Genomic DNA, 22,595 nt, shown 5'->3' on the forward strand with positions numbered 1-22,595 from the left:
CCACTCTGGCTACTCTGTAGTAAATCAACTGAAGTGGCAGGTTAAATGCAGAGACTAATAAGGAAACTATTGCAGTAATCCAAGGGAACTCATTTTAATGCTCAAACTAGGGTGGTGGTAAAGAAGACAGAGAGAAAAGACAAATTCTTGAAATGTTTTAGATGTATCAACAACGCAAAGGATGATTAGATGTAAGGGAATGCAAGAAAGAGTGGGATAAAGTTTGCCTTTGGGTTTGAGCAACTGCTATGTAATGAGATGATTGCTGTGTGAAGGGGAGACCATCAAGAGGCAAAGTGGAGGCAGAGAGGTCAGCCAGGGAGCTTCAGTTGAGGACATTTGGGTTTTAGTTTTTTGGTTTTGTTTTGTTTATAGGAAGGAAGCAGATTTTGTTTTGAAAAGGAACAACTTGTTTTAGTCACATTAGCTTCTATATGCTCATTTGGCATTTGAGTAGTCAGGTAGGCAAGTGTTCCAAAAGCTTGGACTAGATGAGGTAGGTCATCTAGGGAGAAAGTGTACATTGAGAAGAGCACAGAGGTGAAGCCAAGAGCACTGCAGCACGGAGAAGAAAATCCAGGTATAGAAAGAAACCCAAAAAGGGAAAAGTGTCACAAGAACCTGGAGAATTATTTCAGGAAAGAATGTAGGGCTGGGGGTACAGCTCAGTGGTAGAATACTGGAAAGAGCATTCTCAGTAGTAGAGCCTGGTATTTGTGAGACCCTGATTCCACCTCCACCTGGTCTCCCCACACACAAAAGGAAAGTACAAGTTTGTTGTTGTTGTTGTTGTTGTTGTTGTTGTTTTTTTGGTACAGGGGATTGAACCATCAGAGGTACTTAACCACTGAGCCACATCACCAGCCCTTTTTATGTTTTATTTTGAGACAGGATCTCACTAAATTGCTTAGGGCCTCACTAAATTGCTGAGGCTGGCTTTGAACTCTCAATCCTCCTGCCTCACCCTCCCAGGCACTAGGATTACAGGAGTGAGCTACCACGCTTGGCTAAGTACAGGTAATTGTACAACAAGCTATTGAAAGATTGAATATACTCAAACTGAAGCTGGAGGATCAGGCCAGCCCTGAACAATTTAGCAGACCCTGTCTCAAAATAAAATTTTAAAAAAAGCTGGGTGTGGTGGCACATACCTGTAATCCCAGTGACTCAGGAGGCTAAAACAGGATAAACAAAGTTCAAGGCCAGTCTCAGTAATTTAGTAAAACCCTGAGCAATTAAGTGAAACTCTGTCTCTAATAAAATATTAAAAAGGGCTGGGGGGGCTGGGGTTGTGGCTCTGCAGTAGAACACTTGCATAGCATGTGTGAGGCACTGGGTTTGATTCTCAGCACCAAATTTAAATAAATAAAGATCCATTGACATCTCTTTTTTTTTTTTAAGAGAGAGAGGGGAGAGAGAGAGAGAGAGAGAGAACTTTAATATTTATTTTTTAGTTATTGGCGGACACAACACCTTTGTTTGTATGTGGTGCTGAGGATCGAACTGGGGCCGCATGCATGCCAGGCCAGCGCGCTACCGCTTGAGCCACATCCCCAGCCCGACATCTTAAAAAAAAAAAAAAAAAAGGCTGGGGATGTGGCTCGGTGGATAAGTACCCCTGGGTATTTTAATCCCTGGTACCAAAGGGGAAAAAAAAATTTTTTTTTTTTTTTGTTAAAGAGCTGGGGCCAGGTGTGATGGCAAGTTCACAAACCACCTCAGCAACTTAGCAAAGCCCTAAGTAACTTAGTGAGACCCTGAATCAAAAGAAAAAATGAAAAAAGGGCTCAGGAAGTAGCTCAGTGGTAAACTATTCCTGGGTTCAATCCTCTAGTACCCACCTTGCCAAAGAAAAAAGAGCTGGGGTTGTAGCTCAGTCTTAGAGTGCCTGCCTAGCTTGGATGAGACCCTTTGTTCAATACCCAGTACCATATGAGCACACACAAAAAGACTGAATAAATGACAATTGAGACCAACCATTGAACCACTGGGTTTAGCAAGATGTGGACCCTGAGAAGTGGCTTTTTGGTCAAGTCTAGAGACAAAATTCTATTTGGAGGATTTGAAGAAGCAATGAGGTACATATTGCAAGTGTGGACTTGTCTTTTATATCTTTCAAGGAGTTTTACTGTTAAGGGGAGCAGAGAAATTGGGTTACAACTCAAGAGAAGAGTGGAGTCAGGTAAGGAGTTTCTAAAGTTTTGTTGGAATAAAGCTGGGGATGTGGCTCAGTCATAAAGTGTGTACTCAGCATGTTGGAGGTCCTGGGTTCAATTCCTAGCAAGCACGTGTGCATGCACACACACACACACACACACACACACACAAGGTTGAGATTCTATTAGGAATGATTACTAAAAAGAGTATGGGGAGTGGTGTCTTAAAAAGACCTGCAAGATTAAATGCTGTTCAATAAGCATTTTTTTTTTTTTTAATGAGGGAAAAAGGACACTCTAATGGGAAGAGGTTGATGAGAAAGGAAACCAGTTTAGGAATGTCTAAAACATTTTAGACATGTTGAGTTCAGTGAAATATTTAAGTTAAGATTAACTAACTTAATAATAAGTACAAGAGCTGAGCATGGTTGGCATGCCAGTAATCCCAGCAACTCAGGAGGCTGAGACAGGAGGATTACCAAGTTCAACACCAGCCTCAGCAATTTAGGGAGGCCCTAAGCAATTTAGCAAGACTCTGTATCAAAATAAAAAATTAAAAGGGCTGTAGATGTACTTCAATGGTAAGGCACCCCTGGGTTCAATCCCCAGTACCAAAGGGAAAAAAAAAAGTACAAAGGATTTTGAGCTTCAAGACAATAATGATGCCTAAGAAAAATTATATATTTTTACAAATGATCAATCCAATTCATAGACACTATTTTAAATTATCCTATATCAAATTAACAGGGATTTACCTTGCCAAGATTCTTGGCACTTTTATATTGACTTAAATTGCATTGGGAAAAGCATAATAGTAATTGAAAAGCAACTAATTATAAGCAATTATAAGCCAAATTATGTTTATACCACAATTAGTGTTTGAGGTGGTTTAGTAGGCAGATTCTTCATTTCAATAAGCAACCATCAAATAATTGAATAGCTTGTAAAATAGAAATACTCCTTTTATCTTTATTCCAAGCTTAACAATTACATCCTCTTTTAATTATTATTATAATAAAATAAGTAACATTTTATTATCTTTTGTTCCAATCCCCAATTTGAGTTGGATGCTTTTAAAAACATGGCACAAGTTTCATAGTGACTGGTCTTGTTTTTGTTAGACAAGTACCATCTTGCAGGGTATCTACAGTAGGAACTCCCACCATGCCATTTTCAGTGGATTTTTCATGCTGATATTATCTTATTTCACTTTGAGGAAAGTTTTTCATTACGAATAATAGGAGTAAGTTACTTTTGTCTTGTGACAATGGTAGTTTTATGTCAAGGTGGTTTTTACTCCAGTATTTCCAAGTCATAAATAACTTCATTACAATTTTGCCATCTCGGGTTAAACGTAAGTATACTTCATACTACTTTTAAAGTATAAAGTAGACTTCACAACTACTTTATACTTTTGATTGATTAGTGATATATTAGAGCGATGATTCTTTAAATTGCCTCAAGTGATAGCTCTGGAATCTGTTACATCAATAACTGCGCGCAAATTTGGGGGATTGGGAGGATACCCTTTCAATCAGTTCATCAGTTTAAGAAACATATTATCAAATAGCCTCAGATTATATTTAACAAACCTAGTTTCTAGAAGTAGTTTTGCTGAATAAATTCCCGACCAGTTCAAGGGCGGCTGTTGCGTTCGGCCAACTCCAAGGCTCGCCTAGTCACATGGTGAGAGATGGTACAGGAGCCCTCCAAAGCTGGACGCCACGTTGCTTTTCCCCCTTTTGAAAAGGAGACAACGCTTCTGGCTATTGTGTAAACGGGTCGAGAATTACATTCATTTGCACGTCAGATAACGCGGGAGCTGAATAAAAGCTCCTTCTAATTCGACCCCTGGCACCTTGTATGTCACGGACAAATGCTGACTTTTAATGCTTGATTGCGTTCGCCTCAAGGAAACACACTTTAAAGAACGGCCAAGTACCTCAGCAGTCGCGGCAAACTGCACAGAATCAAACCCTAAGGACGCCCCCATGTTCTCTGTTAACAAGTTTTATGCAGGGCTGGACAGCCTTTCCTCACTGCGTTCCCGCTCTCCCCACCCACTGAATTCAACCCCAGTTCCTGGTCCCCAGTCGGACAACGCCGCGGAGGATCCGGCTCAGGGGACTGTGATAGTTCCATCTGCAGAGCAGCTGGTAGTTCCCAGCGCTCCCTATCGGCCCAACGCCAGCCAGCCGGGGCTCAGCCACTAGTGAGTGACAGTGAGCTGCTCCTATGAGTCGTGGGGGCGGGACTATGCGTCATTTCCTGGCCTTTCGGAGACCCGCCGTATATAAGGTCTGCACTCACGCAGCGCTCTCGCTTACACAGTATGGCCGGCGACATTAGCTAGCGCTCGCTCTACTCTCTGTAACGGGAAAGCAGCGGACTACAAGAGACTGAACTGTATCTGCCTCTATTTCCAACAGACTCACATTCAACTTTCGCTCACACACACACAAAGCCGGGAAAATTTTATTAATCCTTTTTTTAAAAAATTTAATATAAAATTATAGCAAAAAAAGGAACCTGAACTTTAGTAACAGCTGAAACAATCCGCAGCGGCGGCGGCGGCGGCAGCGGCGGGAGAAGAGATTTAATTTAGTTGATTTTCTGTGGTTGTTGGTTGTTCGCAGTCTCACGGTGATGGAAGCTGCACATTTTTTCGAAGGGACCGAGAAGCTGCTGGAGGTTTGGTTCTCCCGGCAGCAACCCGACGCAAACCAAGGATCTGGGGATCTTCGCACTATCCCGAGGTAGGTGCCGTGGCGCTCTCCCGCAGATCCGGGCCCGAGGGTCGTCTCTGCTTTCAAAGCACCAGACCCTAGCCCCTGCCGGATACCCGCAGCCTTCAGGTGGGGCCGAGGCCGCGAGCAGGGGTCGTTTCGACCGCCGCGGAGGGCGCGGAGTCTTGTGGGGAAGCAGCGCGTCCACGCGAGGCGGGAACCGGCTTCTCCCGTTGCCCGGCAGGCACTGCCCTGGGGGAGGGGAGGAGGCCGGCATGGCCGCGTGCTCAGGTAAAGTCCCCGGCCGCGCGTGCGGGGCGGCGGGCGGTGGGCGACGCCGCGCGGCGTGGTTTTGCGGCCCATGCCTCTTCCACACTCCTGTCCGTTGTTGGCAGTACGGGCCCTGAAAGGTGGCGGGTGCCTGGGTGGGAGGCTGCGCGGGCTCCCTGAGGCAGGTGTGGCTGCGCTGGCTCAGGCGCTAATTCGGGTGTGCCCGCCTCGGGTAGGGGCGGAGGGAGCGAGCGGGACTCTTTTTTTTTTTCTTCTTTCCCTGGGCGCCTAGAGGAAGGGGCCCTCTGGCCTTGGTGGAGGGGTTGGCGAGCAGGCCTCCCGCCGCGGTCTCGGCGGACAACGTGTGGCGCTTGGGCGGCGGGGATTGGGCGGGAGCCGCCGTGTCGCAGAGGCTGGGCCCCACCGCCGCCCTAACGTGCTCTATGGCAGAGCGTTTTCAGGGCAGTGGGTGGGTTGTGATAATGTCGGGGAAGCCACTGGAGACGCCGTGGATTCGCCAAGGGTTGCCCCCTGGTCTCTTGACCTTGGGTTGTGTAACCTGTTACTGAGACGGCAGGAACCGGGAGACCGCAGTAGGGTTGAGGAGAGGTGCAGGGGTGGGGAGGTCTGTCTACATTTGCGGGGTAGAAGCTTGTCTGTCCCAGGACATAATACCTTTAATGCTTAAGGAAAGGAATGGGGCCCTACTCGAACCGCGGGAGCTCAAGTGCGAAAGAGCTGAGCTGGTCGCGCGGTAGTGCCCTTTTTGTAATTTTGCTGTGGAAATGAAAGCGCAGATAAATGCACAGGCGATGTTGAGGATGCATGGGCCCTGTTCCTGGCGGCGTTCACACCAGTAGCAACTCGTCGCCCTCCTAGGCCCCTCCGCGGTTTCCCGGCGCGTTAGAGAGGCCAGGGTGACGGTGTGGCGGAGAAACCGGCGTGTCCCGCTTCATTGAGATGCGGCGACCAATGAGCTCCTGGGCTCCTCCGAGAGCCTGGCCCCAGGGTGTGGGCCAATGGGCGTTTTAGGAATGTTGGCTGCGCTTGCAGCCGTCCCTTGACAAAAAGCAACTGGAGAAGAGAATCCAGGCGGACACGTGCTGCTGAGACTTTAAGGCACACTGGGAAACGCAGTTCTTGAACGTTTCCACTGTAAGGGAAAAATTCTTGATTACTAAAATGCCACGGGCCTTATTTTTCAAGCTTCGTGTGGCTCTTATAATGTCTAACATGGCATATGTGCCAGGCCCAGTTCAAAAGAAACACTTTAAAAATATATGTGTGTGTGTGGTGTGTGTATGGAAGAGGTTACTTTTTTCCAAAATAACCACGGCGAAGCTTATTTTTTAGAGGTAGGAAAACTTGTTTGTGATAGGCGTTTGGAAAAAGTATTGGCATCAGCATTATCACCTAGAAAATCTTGGCAAGAACAGGCCTCGAAAATAATAAAAGTTATGTTGGTGTAGTAATTCACATTTGAAGCCTTAAATAATTTGTAACACACGTTCTTAATAGAGAGGAGTTTTGTTCTCTTCACATTCTAAGGCAAAAATGCCAGAATTTGTGCTTGGATTCTTTTAGTAAAGTGTTTCCTGAGTGAAGGAGAGGGAGAAAGGCTTTTTACAAGGCAGCCCGTTTTCTTTAAATGTTTAAGAACCACTTTTACATGGTACTTACTACATCTGAAATACTTTTACTGCTTCAGTGTAACTCAAAATGATGGCAAAAGTTAAGCCTTTAAAGACAGAATATTCTGGGTTTTGCTTTTTTTTTTTTTTTTTTTTTTAAGATTTCATAACTTGGTGCCGTTGTGGGCATTTAACATTCGTTGAACTACTGTTGGAAATCTACCACAAATCGGATGCTTTAGATAAGGCAAATTAAGTAATAACTGAAAAATATCTGTGGTAACTAAGACATCTATTGGTAGCCTTTGTGGGAACATTTTTTAGTAGCCAGTCAAGCTAAGGATGCACTGGTTGTACCATTAAGGTAGAAAAGTATCTGAAAAATAATGAATAGATATCGCCTAAAATCAATGGCTTAACAAGAGAGGAATCATTTGAAGGGAGACTGGTCTTTGGGGAGTTGGGGTGCAGGCCCCAGAAAAACCCCTAGAAGAATTATCTGTCAGAAGAATATACATAATGAAGTGGCCTCTGGATTTGAATTCTAACTGCATTAAATAGTGTGAATCCTTTCCTCATCTTTAAAATGGAGACAATAATGGAATACCTTGAGGTAGTGTGAGGATTAAATAGGTTAATGTTTTCTACAGTAAAACATTACCTTTGTTTTAGATTTCTTAAGGACAAAAATCTTCTTTTAGAGCAACCAAGGCTAGAGAAGAAAGCATGATACCAAGTTGTAATAAAAAAAGATACACTTGAAAGATGCCTTAGCAATTTGATGTGCAGCAGTTACTTTTATTCAAAGAGGAAAAATAGTCACTGGAAAGTTTTAGACTGCTTTGTACATTCATCCTTCCACAGAATACTCTTATAGCTTTGTGTTTATTAAATGGTTAAAAAATCGAAAACCAGAAAGTCCTTGCTTGTCCTTGACGCATCCTGCTGCCCTCAATGTCCATTAAAAGGTGAATAGACAAAAGGACACTGCTAAAAGATTAACAGTCTGGGTTAAATTAATCAAGTCTATTTATGAAATATATTAAACATAATAATATAGAAATGATTAAGAGATTGAGAAGGCTAAGGTGTCCAAGGAACATTTTTTTAGATGCCTAAGATATTACAAAGATAAGGGTATTATGGAAAATTTATCTGGAAAAATGCCTTTCCAAAAATGATACAAGTAGATTAAAAAACCTAAAATAGTCCTAATAATTGTTATTACATACTCTGAAATAGTCATTAATCATCTTACAAAGGAAACTAGACCCAGATGGTTTCACTGGAATATTATATCCAAGGAAGAAATGATTATAAGCTTTTCACACATTTTCCCAGGATGTAAATCATTTTGTGGTCAGCATTATTTTTATAATGTGACTTGACAAGATGTGAAGGACTGGGACAATCATTCTCTGACAGGATAGAAAAGGGTACACAGCCCATGTTGAATTCCGGCAGCATGCTAGTACTTTCTCCACCACCGAGCTCCACCCCCAAATCTGGCGATTTTTTAAAAAAGTTAAATATCTGTCATGAATCCATCTAGTCAAAGACAAGTATGTCTCCATACAAAGACTTCTACGTGAATGCTCTTGGTAGCTTTGTTTATGATAGACTCCAAACAGGAAGCAAATGTCTATTAAAACAGGCAAATGGGTGAGCAAATTATTGTATGTCCGTACAGTAGAATTCTACCCATTTAAAAATGAGCCATTGATATGCAAGAACATGAATGATAATGTAAAAGTAATTAACACTGATTAAAAGAAGCTAGACAAAAGTACATATTTAAACACTAAAAAGTGCAGAGTCATCTGATAGAAGACAGATCCATGTTTGCTTGAGGATGGAGTAAAGGGAGAGGTGTATTATGAAGGAGCATGAGGGACTTTTGGAGATAAATTCCTGACTGATGAGCATGGTACTGGAGATTGAACCCAGAGCCTTGAGCATCCTTCTTAAGCAAGTGCTATTTTTCTGTCCTTTTTTTTGGGGGGGGGGGGGCTATTTATGAAATGCTCAATCAGGTCTATTTGCCTACCTTTGGGTTGACTTTTCAATTTGTAAGATGTGTATTAGAAGTATTTTTCTTGCTGTATTCCCTTTTTTTTTTTTTTTTGTATGGTATCTCTCTGAGAAGAAAAGCCTATTGATATTTTCTCTTTAATAATTAGATGATTTTGCATTGTATGTAAGACATGCCAAAGTCTGGAAGACACGCCCCTCAAGATTATTATTTTACCTTCCATAATCAGATTTTTAGTTCACCTGGGATTGATTTGTGGATAAGGGAATAGAAAGCGCTTGAAACAAAATTTGTGTATCTTTCCCAGCTTTAAAGGCAAATCAAGCTGGAAACTTCTTCCTGAATTTTATTTATTTTTTTTCCTAAATAGTTCTTACCCTCTTATAGGGTAATTCATCTTGAGTGTAATTCAAAAGAATTACATAGTAATGAGAAGTTTTTGTGCTAAATTTCTCAAATGAGAAGAGAGATATGTGGGGTTTTTGTTTGTTGTTAACAAAAGAAATGCTTAGCTGGTATAGTTGGGTTAAAGAGTATTAACGTTTGTTGAGCAGCAGCTAGACATATCCAGATGATGTGTGGGTTTAAAAAAACTTACTTCATATGGTATTTGAATTTGAAATATTAAAGGGAGAGGCAACTTCTTAGGGTTAACCTGAAATTTAATCTTTAAGATCTTAAAAGTATGGATTATAATTGTAGCACATGGGAGAGCACTTGCCTGCTGTGTGCCAAGACACTGGGTTCATTCGCTAGCACCAAAGAAGAGAGCTGGGGATATAGCTCAGAATGTTGGATAAAATTCACTGGCCATATAGAAAATGCCTTAGGGCCATTGCACTAAAATTATGGACCAAACAAGCCTTTTTATAAGAAATGGCAACTTGAGCAGGGTGGAAATATTGAGGAAGAAGTCTGTTAGAAAATTTTTGATGAGAAAACAGTTTAATTTTTTTTTTCAGGATTATAAAATCCTTCTTGCTTTTAAATTGATAATAGACCTCAAGCTGTTCATGGTAAGGAGGTTGAGTTTAGCTGGGAAATTCTAGTGGAGGTGAAGAGAATAAATGTTTTAATAACTTTGGGAGTGTTAGAGGTGTTTTTAGTTTCATGAAAATATAAAAACTAGAATCTTGTGTTGAAAGTGTCATTTAGAATTGGTAGGATATCCTGCTATTCTTTGCAAATTTTGTAAACTATAAAACAAAATTTTCAGTAAAGGTGGTAAATCACACCTCAGCATTAACCTTCTCTGAACTCATGCCTTATTTAACTACATAATTGCACAGTGTTGGAGTTTTAGTCATTTACACTGAAGGAATTTACAGCCTATTGCCAAAAAACGTTTTAGTGTAAATGTTTTGGAGCTGAAAAGCTTCCTATTGAAGAACTATGCTTCTCATTGCATTCCTCATCATTTAAAAAAAATTTAATCGTGTTTTTAAAACCACTTGTCTTTAAGGGAGCACATGTTGAAAGTATTAACTAATGGAGAAAGTGGTAGTAACTATACTGATAAAAGACTTAAACTTGGTAAAATCATGAGATAGCTTATTACTGTGATTATAATTAGCAGTGTAATGTTCTGGATTTGTTTCCTTAAACAAGAGGGGGAGGCTTACTTTAAACAGTTATGAGTAAATTAAACTCTAAAACTAGCTGTTTTTACTTTAGGAAGTAATTTAATCACCTGGAAGCTTCTTTTTAAGGATACAGTTCAGTAGTAATTATACTTAATATTGTACAACAGGTCTCTGGAACTGAAGTTCATCTTGTAAAATGAGATTCTGTGCAAAGATTTCTCAGTATCCATAGGAAATTGATTTTAGCACACACAAATTCTCATGCCAAAACCCATGGAGTCAATTATATATATAAAAGTCCTGGTATAAAATGGTGCAATATGGGGCCGGGGCTGTGGCTCAATGGTTGAGCACTTGCCTCGCATGTGTGAGGCACTGGGTTTGATCCTTGGCACCACATACAATCAATCAATAAATGAATAAACTGTGTCCATATACAGCTAAAAATATATATATATATATTTTAAATGGTGCAATATTTGCATAAGACCTGTGCACATCCTCGCAGAGATACTTTAAAGATCTCTAGATTACTTATACTTAATATAATGTAAATGCTACATGGAGTTATACTATGTTATGACAAAAAATAAAGGTTTGTGTGTTTAGTAGAGACAATTTCCAATATTTTCCCACCTGCATTTGGTCTCAATCATCAGATACATAGGGCCAGCTGTACTCATTAAACATTAATTACCATGCCCCTTAGCCCTTGTCGACCAGCTTTCTACTTTCTACTGTCATGATTTTGACTACTCTAGATAATTCATATGGGTAGAATCATATAGTATTTGAATTTTGTGACTGGTTCATAGCATAATGTTCTCAATTCATTCATTTTATAGCATGTGGCAGAAATTCATCTTTTTAAAGCCTGCATGATCTATTGTATACATGTACCACATTTGGGCTACTTCCTCTTGGCTATTGTGATTAATGCTGCTATGAACATGGACGTACAACCATGACTATCTTCTAGGTCTTGCTTTCAATAGTTCTAGTTATGTACCAAGAGGTAGAATTACTAATTAATGATTTTGGGCATCTTTTCATATACTTGTTAGCCATTTGTATATCTTAGGAGAATTGTTGCATCCTTTGCTCCACCCCCACCCCACCCCTTGTAGTGCTGGGTATCAAACCCAGGGTCTTGCACATGCTAGGCAAGCACTACACTACTGAGCCACAGCTTCAGCCCCTTTGTTGATTTTATTTAAAAAAAATTTACAGCAAACAGTCCACCTGGTTAGATCAGGCGTCAAGATTTACCCAACATCTGTGGGTTATGTTATGGATTTCAATATCAGTTTAGTTATGAAAGCCTTTTTCATATTATCCATATTTGTTCCCTTAGTATACCATTCTGGGGTTGAGAAGGTAGTCTGCCCCATATTTCAGTTTTCATAGCTTCAGTGTGCTATGAAAGGTCAAATCCATGAAAAAAATCTAGGGGTGTTCATATAAAATTTTATGGGAGCCAGAGGAATAGCTAAGTGGTGGAACATTTGACTTAAATGTGGAAGGTCCTCGTTTGAGCCTGGGCGGGGGGACTTTTGGGGGATCACTTTATTCAGCTCTTTCTAGGCTCCAAAAGTGGCTTTAGTGTCTCCACTCTGCAATACATTGCCTGTGACTGTATTCTTCTGGGACCAAGTAGAGAAAGGAGGAGGAGGAGGAGGAGGAGGAAGGAGATAAGTAACAGGGATCTCGATGGTACTCTTTGTTCTTGGGACCACAGTTGTTTTAAAAGATTCTCCTGGGCTGGGGTTGTAGCTCAGTGATAGAGCACTTGCCTAGCACACGAGAGATACTGGGTTCCATCCTCAGCACCACATACACATAAATGAATAAAGGTATTGGGTCCATTTACAACTGAAAATATATATTTTTAAAATTGTTCTTCCTTATAGTTGATAGTTGTAGGTATCTTCCTAGCCACCACAGCTACTATAGGACTTCATGGGTGCAAGGATAGGAAAAAATGGGGGGAGCCAAACCAAAAGATGGGATTTCCCCACATTATCTGATCCAAAAGGGCTCCCTTGTTTGCAGACCAGAACTAAAAGGCCTGTTTTGGAACTTTTTGTTTTCACTAAGTAAGTTCATGGTTTCTGGATGCCTGAAACCAGTCCAACATATATCAAATGGGAAGGAAAGCAAAAAACAGGACTGCTGATTCAGTAGCATTTTGATTTTCTTCTTCAGTTCACCTGTTAACATTTTACTTCGAAGTCTTGCATTCTGTCCAGGGTTGTGTTGCTTTGTTTTGAGGTTTTAGGACTCAGCTTCCTGAGTAGCTGTGACCGAAAACACATGCGATTGCACCTGGATCTGTCCCAGGGTTTTTAGTTTAGTAAAAGACCATGTATGTACTTCCATCTTGGCAAAACCTGAATGCACTTTTACTTGTTCATTGTTAGTAAAACAAGTGTAGCTTAGTGGTGGAGTACTTGTCAAATCATTTCTCATCTAATAATACTGTTCAGATAGGTTTTTTCATTCTTAAGAGAAAGAAAGTAATTGCTTTGAACACTGTAAGACAGTTGGATGGATAATCAAGAAGCAAAAAAGGTGAAAGAAAACTAAAGAGGTCAATACAATGCTGCTTTACGTGAACATAAGAAAGGTTAAGAAAAATTGAAGATTTCAGCACATTGCTTTATCACGTTTCTGTGGGGACAATAAGTGTGCTTTTGTAAATAAAGTTTTATTGGAACCTAGCCACATCATTCATTTATATAATGTCTTTGGCTATTTTCTCCCTATAAGGGCAGAGCTGAGTAGTTTAAACATAGACTGTCAATTTTGCCTTGCAAAATTTACTCTCTAGCTTTTTACAGAAAGTTTGCTGGCTCCTGTTTTAGAGGAAGAGTTTTCACTATCCTGCTTTCTGTTCATAGAAATAAGGGGAAAGACAAGTGTTTTCTGCAATCGGCAGAGGCATTTTCTTTCTTTTTTTTAATATTTATTGTTTAATTTTAGGTGGACACAATATCTTTATTTTACATTTATATGGTGTTGAGGATCGAACCCAGTGCCTATGCATGCTAGGCAAGCATTCTACCACTGAGCCACGACTCCAGCCCAACATTTTCAAAATTATATATCTATGATTAGAATGTCAGTCATCGAACTAGTTATGGTGGAAGGTGTCTTGTTTTGTTCACAAACCCACTGCAATGAATCATTGGTCTATATTATATACTGTTTTTACAATGATGTTTGGTAATTCTTGGTATCGTAAATTTTAAACAGTGGTTCAATAAATTATACTAATAGTTACAAAGCTGATTGAAGAGGCATGATAATTTTGGAATGTGTTCATATAGGACCACAAAATACTGATCTGGTAATTGAGAATTATTATACACAATTCTTGGGTGCTTATAAAACAAAGAAATATGGATAAAATGCTTTCTGGTTTGAATTACTTTTTCTGTTTTTAAAGAGCACTTCTTCATATCATTGTTTCTTAGCTGGGGGTAATATGTTATCCATGAGACTTTTGGCAATATTCAGAGGCAATTTTTGTTATCAGAAATTGGGGAGTTGGGAGGCTGGGGTTGTGGCTCAGTTGCTAGAGTGCTTGCCTAGTATGCATTAGGCACTGTTCCGGCCCTGGCACCACATTTAAAAAAAATAAATGAAGATATTGTGTTCATCTACAACATAGATAGATAGATAGATAAAACTGGGGGAGATGAGGATGCAGGGCACCTGTAATTCCAGCAACTTGAAAGACAGACAGGAGGATCACAAGTTCTAAGGCAGCCTCAGCAACTTTAGTGAGCAACTTAGTATCTCAAAGTAAATAATAAAAAGGGCTGGAGGAGTGGCTCAGTGGTAAAGCATCCCTGGGTTAAATCCCCAGTACCAAATATTTTTTAATAGGTCCTAAGATGATAATAAGTGATCCCAAAGAAACAGATGTTCTTCATTAATAATGTAAATGGATTGAATGATCTTGGTCACTGTGACTGAAAAGCAACACTTAAGTAGCATGTCAAATTTTTTTCCTTGAGGCATAAATAAAAATGGATTTTGGAGTGTTTATGAAGGACAGAAGACTTACTTATCAGGTACCTGTTCAATAAAAGTTTAAATTACACCCCCTCCCCCCACTTTTTTTTAATGTAAAAAGGTATTGTTATCTGTTGGTATCCATGGGCATTGATTTTTAGAATGCTCCAGAATACCAAAGTCTACAGATCCTCAAGTTACTTTATGTAAAATGGCATGATATTTTCATAAAATCTGCTATTGGCACTTAAAAAAAAAAAAAAAGACCAAGCCAGAGATAATTTCAAGGATTGCCACAAAGCCGGAAGGTTGTATCTATCCCTAAGGTCTGGGTTGGTTTGTTCTCCCTCCCCCATTTCCCTCTTTCCCTCAGCCCTTGATTATTCCTTTTTACATTAAAGCATATTTTTTGTAGAATTGGAATACTTGCTGTGGGTCTTTAACTTGTACATTGTGAGCTTTTGAATTACAAATAAGAAATTCGAATCTACTGTTAGACTTAAGCAGATTTTACTTTTTTAAATTCTGCCTCTGAGTTCCAACCCAGCCTTTTTGTTATTTTTATTTTGGGATAAGTTCTTGCTAAGTTGCCTCAAATTTTAGATCTTCCTGCCTCAACCTCCCTGATGGCTGGGGATTACATGCAAGTGCTTCTAGACTTGACTGGCTGTCAATTTGATGGCAAGAGATACTAGCTACACAGTATAGTATAAGAGTACCAGATTGCTCCATCATTTAGATTTTTAAATCTCTGCTTATTTGATGAAATATGTATATATGTCTTCCTGGGGATTGAACCCAGGAGTGTACTACCACTGAGCTGTGTATCCCCATCCCTTTTTATTTTTGAGGCAAAGGTCTCACTAAGTTGCCAAGGCTGGCTGAAATTTACCATCTTCTTGCCTCAACCTCCTAAGTAACTGGGGTTACAGGCACATGCCACCGTACCTGGCATGCTTATTTTTAGTACTGACAATTGGAACCAGGGCTTTATGCATTCCAGGCAAACACTCTACCACTGAGCCATACCCTAACCCAGATGATGCTCTTTTTAAAAATGTGAGTTTGAGGGGCTAGGGTTGTGGCTCAGTGGTATTACACTAGCCTAGCATGTACGGGGCACTGGGTTGGATTCTCGGCACTGCGTATGAATAAATAAAATAAAGATTCATCAGCAGCTAATGAATGTTTTTAATGTGAGTTTCACAAAATATCAGATTTTAACTTGAATTTCTTTAACCATAATGAGTTAGTGAATTCCTTGGTTTGTGAGCCTTTGAATTTCCTAAGTGGCTTATTCGCATTTTTACTCATTTTTCTTTTAGTGATTTGTAGTCATAAATAATAGGTCAAGTGGGAGAGCATTTATGAATAGGCAAGTACTGTTAACTAATCGTATTTTTTGTTGTTAAATAATAGATCTGAATGGGATATACTTTTGAAGGATGTGCAATGTTCAATCATAAGTGTGACAAAAACTGACAAGCAGGAAGCTTATGTACTCAGGTAAGTTCCTATAGAACAGGTGTTAACTAGGCATTTTCGGTTCTAATCATAAATTTATGTGAAATATCATTTTTCCTCTCAGTCTCAGTTGTATGATAATTTTCACCATGGTTGTAAGAATTTTATGGTATAAAATAAAGTTAGTAATCCTGGTGTTTCTAAGCAGATTTTGAAACTTAATTAGCTCTTCAAGCTGGTTGCCATCTTTGCATTGTAGTAATTATAAGTATCTTGACTAGTTTATATTGTGATGGGCCTTGGATTAAACAAGGTATGTAAGGTCTCTACTTATGTTTGGAGTATTCAGGTATTTATCAGAATACTTTTCTGTATCTATCTAGTAAAAAGAAATATTGGGATGGTTGCAGAAATAGGATGTAAGAATAAGTAATGCAAGATATGCATTTAGCAAATAAGTTTAAATAATTTAGGCATATACTAGTGACAGTTTTTAGACTGCTGTTTATAGTTAGCCATCTGGAGCCAGATGAGAGAATGAGCAAGCCAGGCACGGTGGTACGGGCCTGTAATCTCAGTGGCTCAGGGTACGGAGACAGGAGGATCACAAATTCAAGGCCAGCCTCAGTAACTTATCCAGGCCCAAAGCAACTTAATGAGACCCTGTCTCAAGCTGGCCACAGTGGCATATGCCTGTAATCCCAGTGTCATGGGAGGCTGAAGCAGGAGGACTATGAGTTCAAAGCTAGTCTCAGAAATGGTGAGGCGCTAAGCAATTCAATGAGACCCTGTCTCTAAAATACAAAAAGGGCTGGGGGCCTGGGGCTCAGTGGTAGAACACTCGCCTAGCGGGTGTGAGGCCCTGGTTTTGATCTCAGCATCACATTAAAAAAATAAAGGTATTGTGTACAACTACAACTAAAAAATAATATTTTTTAAAAGGGAGAGGTGCTGAGCATGTGGCTCAGTGGTCAAGTGCCAGAACTCAATCCTCAGTACCAAAAAAAGAGAGGGGGAGAGACCCTCTCTCAAATTAAAACCAAAAAATGGCTAGGGAATATAGCTCAGTAGTAGTGCCCAGATTAAATTGGGGGGAAGTGGGGAAGAAAGCAAGAATGGATCCTATCCCAAAAAGATGTAGAAAGATCTTTCATTCTTAGATGCTAGTGTTCCTAGGATACTTATGAATAGAAGAGGAAGGTGGCTATGTATAATGAGCTAATTCAATGAAGATTCTAGAATCTTAAACTGTTTTGTTGTTGTTTTAATAACAGAAGGAAAGACTTCTCTTCTGTAGTACATTATTTGCTTCCTTTGAATACTGACATTTTAATGTACTAGCCAAAAATCAGAAATGATGATGTAGTAATAGGTTAATTATATCATCAGTAGTACATAAAAATCTCATGATAATCCTTTGACTTTTTTCAACTACAGTGAGAGTAGCATGTTTGTCTCCAAGAGACGTTTCATTTTGAAGACATGTGGTACCACCCTCTTGCTGAAAGCACTGGTTCCCCTGTTGAAGCTTGCTAGGGATTACAGTGGGTTTGACTCAATTCAAGTAAGTATTCAGAAACATTATTTAAGCCTTAAAATAGAGACTATACTAGTGTCACTTCATTAGCTAATTTGTTGCTTCAAAGAGTACATTGAAGAAAATATTTTTTTTAAAGAGTGTGAATTTTGCTGACTTTTGATTTGCAAAATAGTTGAATTGTTTCAGAAGTTCTTAGTATCCATCTGTGTCCTCTCTTTTTTTCCCCCAAGAGCTTCTTTTATTCTCGTAAGAATTTCATGAAGCCTTCTCATCAAGGATACCCACACCGGAATTTCCAGGAAGAAATAGAATTTCTTAATGCAATTTTCCCAAGTAAGTTCAAATAGAATTTAAACATTTTTCCTATTGAACTTAGAGGGTGTAACCTTTCAAAGATTTTTTTTTTCTTTTAATATATATGAGAGGATGTACATATAGTCCTGTATACATACTCTTCATTATTTCTTAGAAATTTAACATACTTGGATGTTTTATCTGTACAATAGTGTTTGGGGTTTTTTTTGTTGTTGTTGTTGTTGTTGTTGTTTTGTTTGGTTGGTTGGTTGGTTTTTGTTTGTTTGTTTTTTAATCTGAGATAGGATCTCACTAAATCATCAGAGTGGCCTTAAACTTGGATCCTCTTGCCTGACACACAGCTAATGGTGACCTTTATAATAGCTTATATTATTGAAAATATGCAGAATTTGCCAGACGTGGTTGTACATTCCTGAAATCCTGGTGACTGGGAAGGCTGAGGGAGGAGGATCACGAGTTCAAAGTCAGTTTCAGCAACTTAGGGGAGATCCTTTCTCAAAAAATAAGAAAAAAGAGCTGGGGATATGGCTCAGTGGTTGAATGCCCTGGGGTTAAATCCTTGCTACCAAAAATATATATGTATATGCAGAACTTTTAGAGAGTAAAAATATCAGGTATGAGTTAGTAGATAACTTATTTCAAATTTTGTGTTGTGTGTGTGCTCTTGTAAAAAATAACTGCATCTCAAATCAGTGCTGTTGAAACAGCAGAATAAGGAAACCATGGAAGCTTTGACACTGGCATGTGCCTGTAGTTTCAGTCACTAAGGAAACTGAGGCAAGAAGATTACTTTAGCGCAGGAGTTCAAGATCAGCCTGGGAATTACAAATACAGCAAGACTTTCTCTCTTATAATAAAAAAGAAAGAAAATCATGGAATTGAATGCCTGTTTCCTGGTTTCTAAGTTTTTACTTACAGAGGTTAGGGAACTAAGGTTACCTAATTCCAGTACCCTGACTTGCTAAGTGAGACTGAAAACCTAGGATAATTTGATAACTTCACATAGTCCCCCAGAGGCATGATTATTAAAAAGAAAATAAGGGATCTGAGAATGTATCTTCTTAGTAACCTATCACATCTAATAGGAAACACTACTAGGCTATATCAGAGAGTGGTAGGTATTTAGTGCAAATAGCTTGTAAGGGCTGATTATTGTTTGTATTTAGTTGGGAAAGTAGATAACTGGTGACCAAATTCCATTTTCTGAGTTTTAAGGGGAAGGTAAGCCATAGTTAACTATTTAAACCAACTCATTAGCCAAAGTGTACTTTGTTCAAAGACAGAAAAAATGTGTTTGGGGTATTTTCTTTCTTTTTTTAAGGACAGGATGTGATGGGGTATGCAATCCTATCTTGGAATCTATCTACTTCAATTACTCTTTTTGATGAAATTTCTTATAGTTGGCAAATAATATAATCTCACTTGTTAGACAGGTGATAATCTATCATGTTAAAATGGGTTTATTTACATTCTCTTCTCTCAACAGATGGAGCAGCATATTGTATGGGACGTATGAATTCTGACTGTTGGTATGTTTGATAAAATGTTGTGGATTTTTTTTTTTTTTTTTTTTTTTTTTTTTTGCTGTTGTCCATATAAGATTTATTTTAAACTACCACTTGCTGTTTTTAGGAACTATTTTTTACTTTCATACAGGTACTTGTATACTCTGGATTTCCCAGAGAGTCGGGTAATAAGTCAGCCAGATCAAACCCTGGAAATTTTGATGAGTGAGCTTGACCCAGCAGTTATGGACCAGTTCTACATGAAAGATGGTGTTACTGCAAAGGATGTCACTCGTGTAAGCATTTTTAATAAAAATTGTTGCTAGATTGTTCTCTTCTAATGCTGCATTTTTTATTTATCTCATTCTCTGTTTATTTTTCAATTTTATGTTTAATTTGGTCTTTTCCAGGAGAGTGGAATTTGTGACCTGATACCAGGTTCTGTCATTGATGCCACACTGTTCAATCCTTGTGGGTATTCAATGAATGGAATGAAATCGGATGTAAGTAAATTACATCTTGCTATCTTGCTTCAATAATTATATTAAAATATTTTCCATTACTAATGCAAAGCTGTTTTCTCTAAGGGAACTTATTGGACTATTCACATCACTCCAGAACCAGAATTTTCTTATGTTAGCTTTGAAACAAACTTAAGTCAGACCTCTTATGATGACCTGATCAGGAAAGTTGTGGAAGTCTTCAAGCCAGGAAAATTTGTGACCACCTTGTTTGTTAATCAGGTAATTTGATTTCTTGTTGACAATAAATGTTTAAAAGGAAATGAAGATAATGAGGCCTATTGTAAGATGTATTCTAAGATGGCACACATATTTAGTCACTCAGATATCCAGAGGTACTACTAGTAGATCAGAAGCTTGTATTTCATTAACTTCTGTGTGTCCTTGTTTTATATCCAGCCGAATTGATGGGTTCCTCCCATCATGTTTATTTTCCTTATTGACAGGCCTAGTGGGGGACCAAAAAATGTTCCACGCCCCCAAGCCCATTAGAAGAAAGGTAAACTAAATAAAATGCCAGTATCATTAAGATAGAAGGATATTTATTGCATAACTATTTTGTTTCAAAATACCTACAGATTGGAGGCACTGATGATTATTTCAATTTTCCCCCCAGAGTTCTAAATGTCGCACAGTGCTGTCATCACCCCAGAAGATTGAAGGTTTTAAACGTCTTGATTGCCAGAGTGCTATGTTCAATGATTACAATTTCGTTTTTACCAGTTTTGCCAAGAAGCAGCAACAACAGCAGAGTTGATTAAGGAAAATGAAGAAAAAACGCAAAAAGAGAACACACATAGAAGGTGGTGGCTGCTTTATAGATGATGATACTGGGGGCCATGCTTTCCATAACCACCACCTTGTAGTTGCAGAAAGCCCTAGATGTAATGATAATGATAGTGTAATCATTTTGAAGTGTATGCATTATTATATCAAGGAGTTAGATATCTTGCATGAATGCTCTCTTCTGTGTTTAGATATTCTATGCCACTCTTGCTGTGAAATTGAAGTGCATGTAGAAAAAAACTTTTACTGTATGAAACTTTACAACACTTGTGAAAACAATTCAATTTGGTTTATGCACAGTGTAATATTTCTGCAGGTATCGTCCAAAATTCCCCACAGACAAGGCTTTCGTCCTCATTAGGTGTTGGCCTCAGCCTAACCATCTGGGACTGTTCTATTATATTGCTGCCAGAATTTTACATCCAATTACCTCCACTTTCTAGAACATATTCTCTACTAATGTTATTGAATCCAGTTTCTACTTCATACAGATGTTTTTTGCAACAGCAATTAAATTTTTCTTTCACAAGTCCTTAAAATGATTCCAGTTACTCATTTTGTGTATTTACTATTTTAATAATTATTTCTGCATTTGTAGTCTTGATTTTTTTTTCCCTCAACCTGGTGTCTTCCCCTCCAGCCCCACAAATGAAGCAATAAACTTACACTGTGGGTTTATATACTAATCTTATATCCCAGGTGGGGAAAAGTCTCCGGGTTTAATTTTCTTTTAAGGGCATATTAATTTGGCCTCCTTTTTAATGGCATGGGCTCTTTTGGAAGGTAAGTGACAAAATTAAATATTTCTCACAAAAGAATTTTAAGCATCTCCAATATTGACTAGCAAGAAGGACATGTAGAGTTATAGATTTGGGTATGCTAACTAAACTGTACACCCCATGTTATGCTATGCTCTTTGATAAATGAGATTAGCTTCAAACAGAGTACCATGCCTTTACTAACTTGCTAAGTAGGATCTAAAAGGATTTTTATCACTAAGTAGATAAGTAGGGAGATTTAGTATATAGGTTGTCCTGGATTCATTAAATCCTGTCAGCTTGGATCATCCACCTTAACTTTTACTTTTAGTAGTCATTGCCACTAATTTCCTTTAATAGTGTATTATAAACTTTGGTTCAAAGCAGATCAGTGGTTTTCCATCTTAAGACTTAAAAGTTATGATTGATTAACTTGTTCTGACTTCATCTGTTCCCTTAATATCTTCCTCCTTCCATGGTATTCACAAGATAAAATGAATAACTGCCCAGAATGAAAATTGTACATGTTATTCAGATATTCCCATGTGTAGCAGAATGTATGGGTGGATTTTTTAAAATTAAAATTTAAAAATATTCAGTGAGAAATGACAAGTAATACAGGCTTTCAAGAGTTGTGATCTTTTATCTATATTTGCAAATACTGTGGTATTTAAGCAACTGAGAACAGCAAAATTGACTATTTTGTATTTCTTGAACTCAATATTTTCTTGATAATTTCTGGATTGATGCAGTGATGCTTTGTTCCTTCCTTAGTTATGAACGAAAAGCATTTTTTCAGTGTTTCTCAACAAAATCTGCTTGGTTTGAAATCAAGTGGTTGGAACACTGTTTTGACTTTATATCTCAAGCATGCTGTTGATCGAATGTTTCATTGAGGAAGCTTTCAATCAGCTCGATCTGTTTGATTCCTAATGAGCACAGCACATAATGTTTTGACTTGCTCTGTTGTGAGAACCTATACTCAAGGGTGGATTTTGTTTTGGAGCAGTATCAGTGGATTGGTAATGTTTGTTGGCTTTGAGGTCTAATTTTTATTTAAAATTTTTTTTTCTTTCCCCTAATAGTCTTAAGACTTTTAATGTTGAAAACTTGGCACAAATTTGTGTGAAACAAAGCCTATAAAAATGAAAACTGTAGATTTAATAGGATCTATCCTAGTGTGATAGAAGAGGGAAAATTTTGGTGCCATAATTTCTCTCTTCATTAGTGTTGACTTAAATCAGTTGAAATGTATTTCTGTATCACAATTTAAGCTTCAATAAAAGTT

General features: G+C 38.7%; 1 protein-coding gene across 1 annotated transcript; it reads left to right on the forward strand.

Moving 5' to 3' along the window:
- The first annotated feature begins 4,483 nt into the window (after positions 1 to 4,483).
- AMD1 (adenosylmethionine decarboxylase 1) lies at positions 4,484 to 21,079 on the forward strand. The gene is made up of 9 exons (XM_081294732.1): positions 4,484 to 4,912; positions 15,838 to 15,924; positions 17,320 to 17,446; positions 17,653 to 17,755; positions 19,224 to 19,266; positions 19,394 to 19,538; positions 19,653 to 19,745; positions 19,830 to 19,985; positions 20,380 to 21,079. Exons 1-9 carry the CDS (start codon positions 4,803 to 4,805, stop codon positions 20,518 to 20,520), a joined length of 1,005 nt encoding a protein of 334 aa, XP_081150858.1. The 5' UTR covers positions 4,484 to 4,802; the 3' UTR covers positions 20,521 to 21,079.
- The last annotated feature ends 1,516 nt before the right edge of the window (positions 21,080 to 22,595 follow it).

The sequence above is a fragment of the Spermophilus citellus genome (assembly GCF_964194105.1).
Source record: "Spermophilus citellus genome assembly, chromosome: 5".
Classification (NCBI taxonomy): domain Eukaryota; kingdom Metazoa; phylum Chordata; class Mammalia; order Rodentia; family Sciuridae; genus Spermophilus; species Spermophilus citellus.

What these genes read in the sequence shown, in the direction of transcription:
- AMD1 (XM_081294732.1), top strand. Translation starts at nt 4,803, where the DNA reads ATGGAAGCTGCACATTTTTTCGAAGGGACCGAGAAGCTGCTGGAGGTT. An exon ending in GATCTTCGCACTATCCCGAG is followed by an intron (nt 4,913 to 15,837) that starts GTAGGTGCCGTG and finishes GTTAAATAATAG; the next exon opens with ATCTGAATGGGATATACTTT. An exon ending in CAGGAAGCTTATGTACTCAG is followed by an intron (nt 15,925 to 17,319) that starts GTAAGTTCCTAT and finishes TTTCAACTACAG; the next exon opens with TGAGAGTAGCATGTTTGTCT.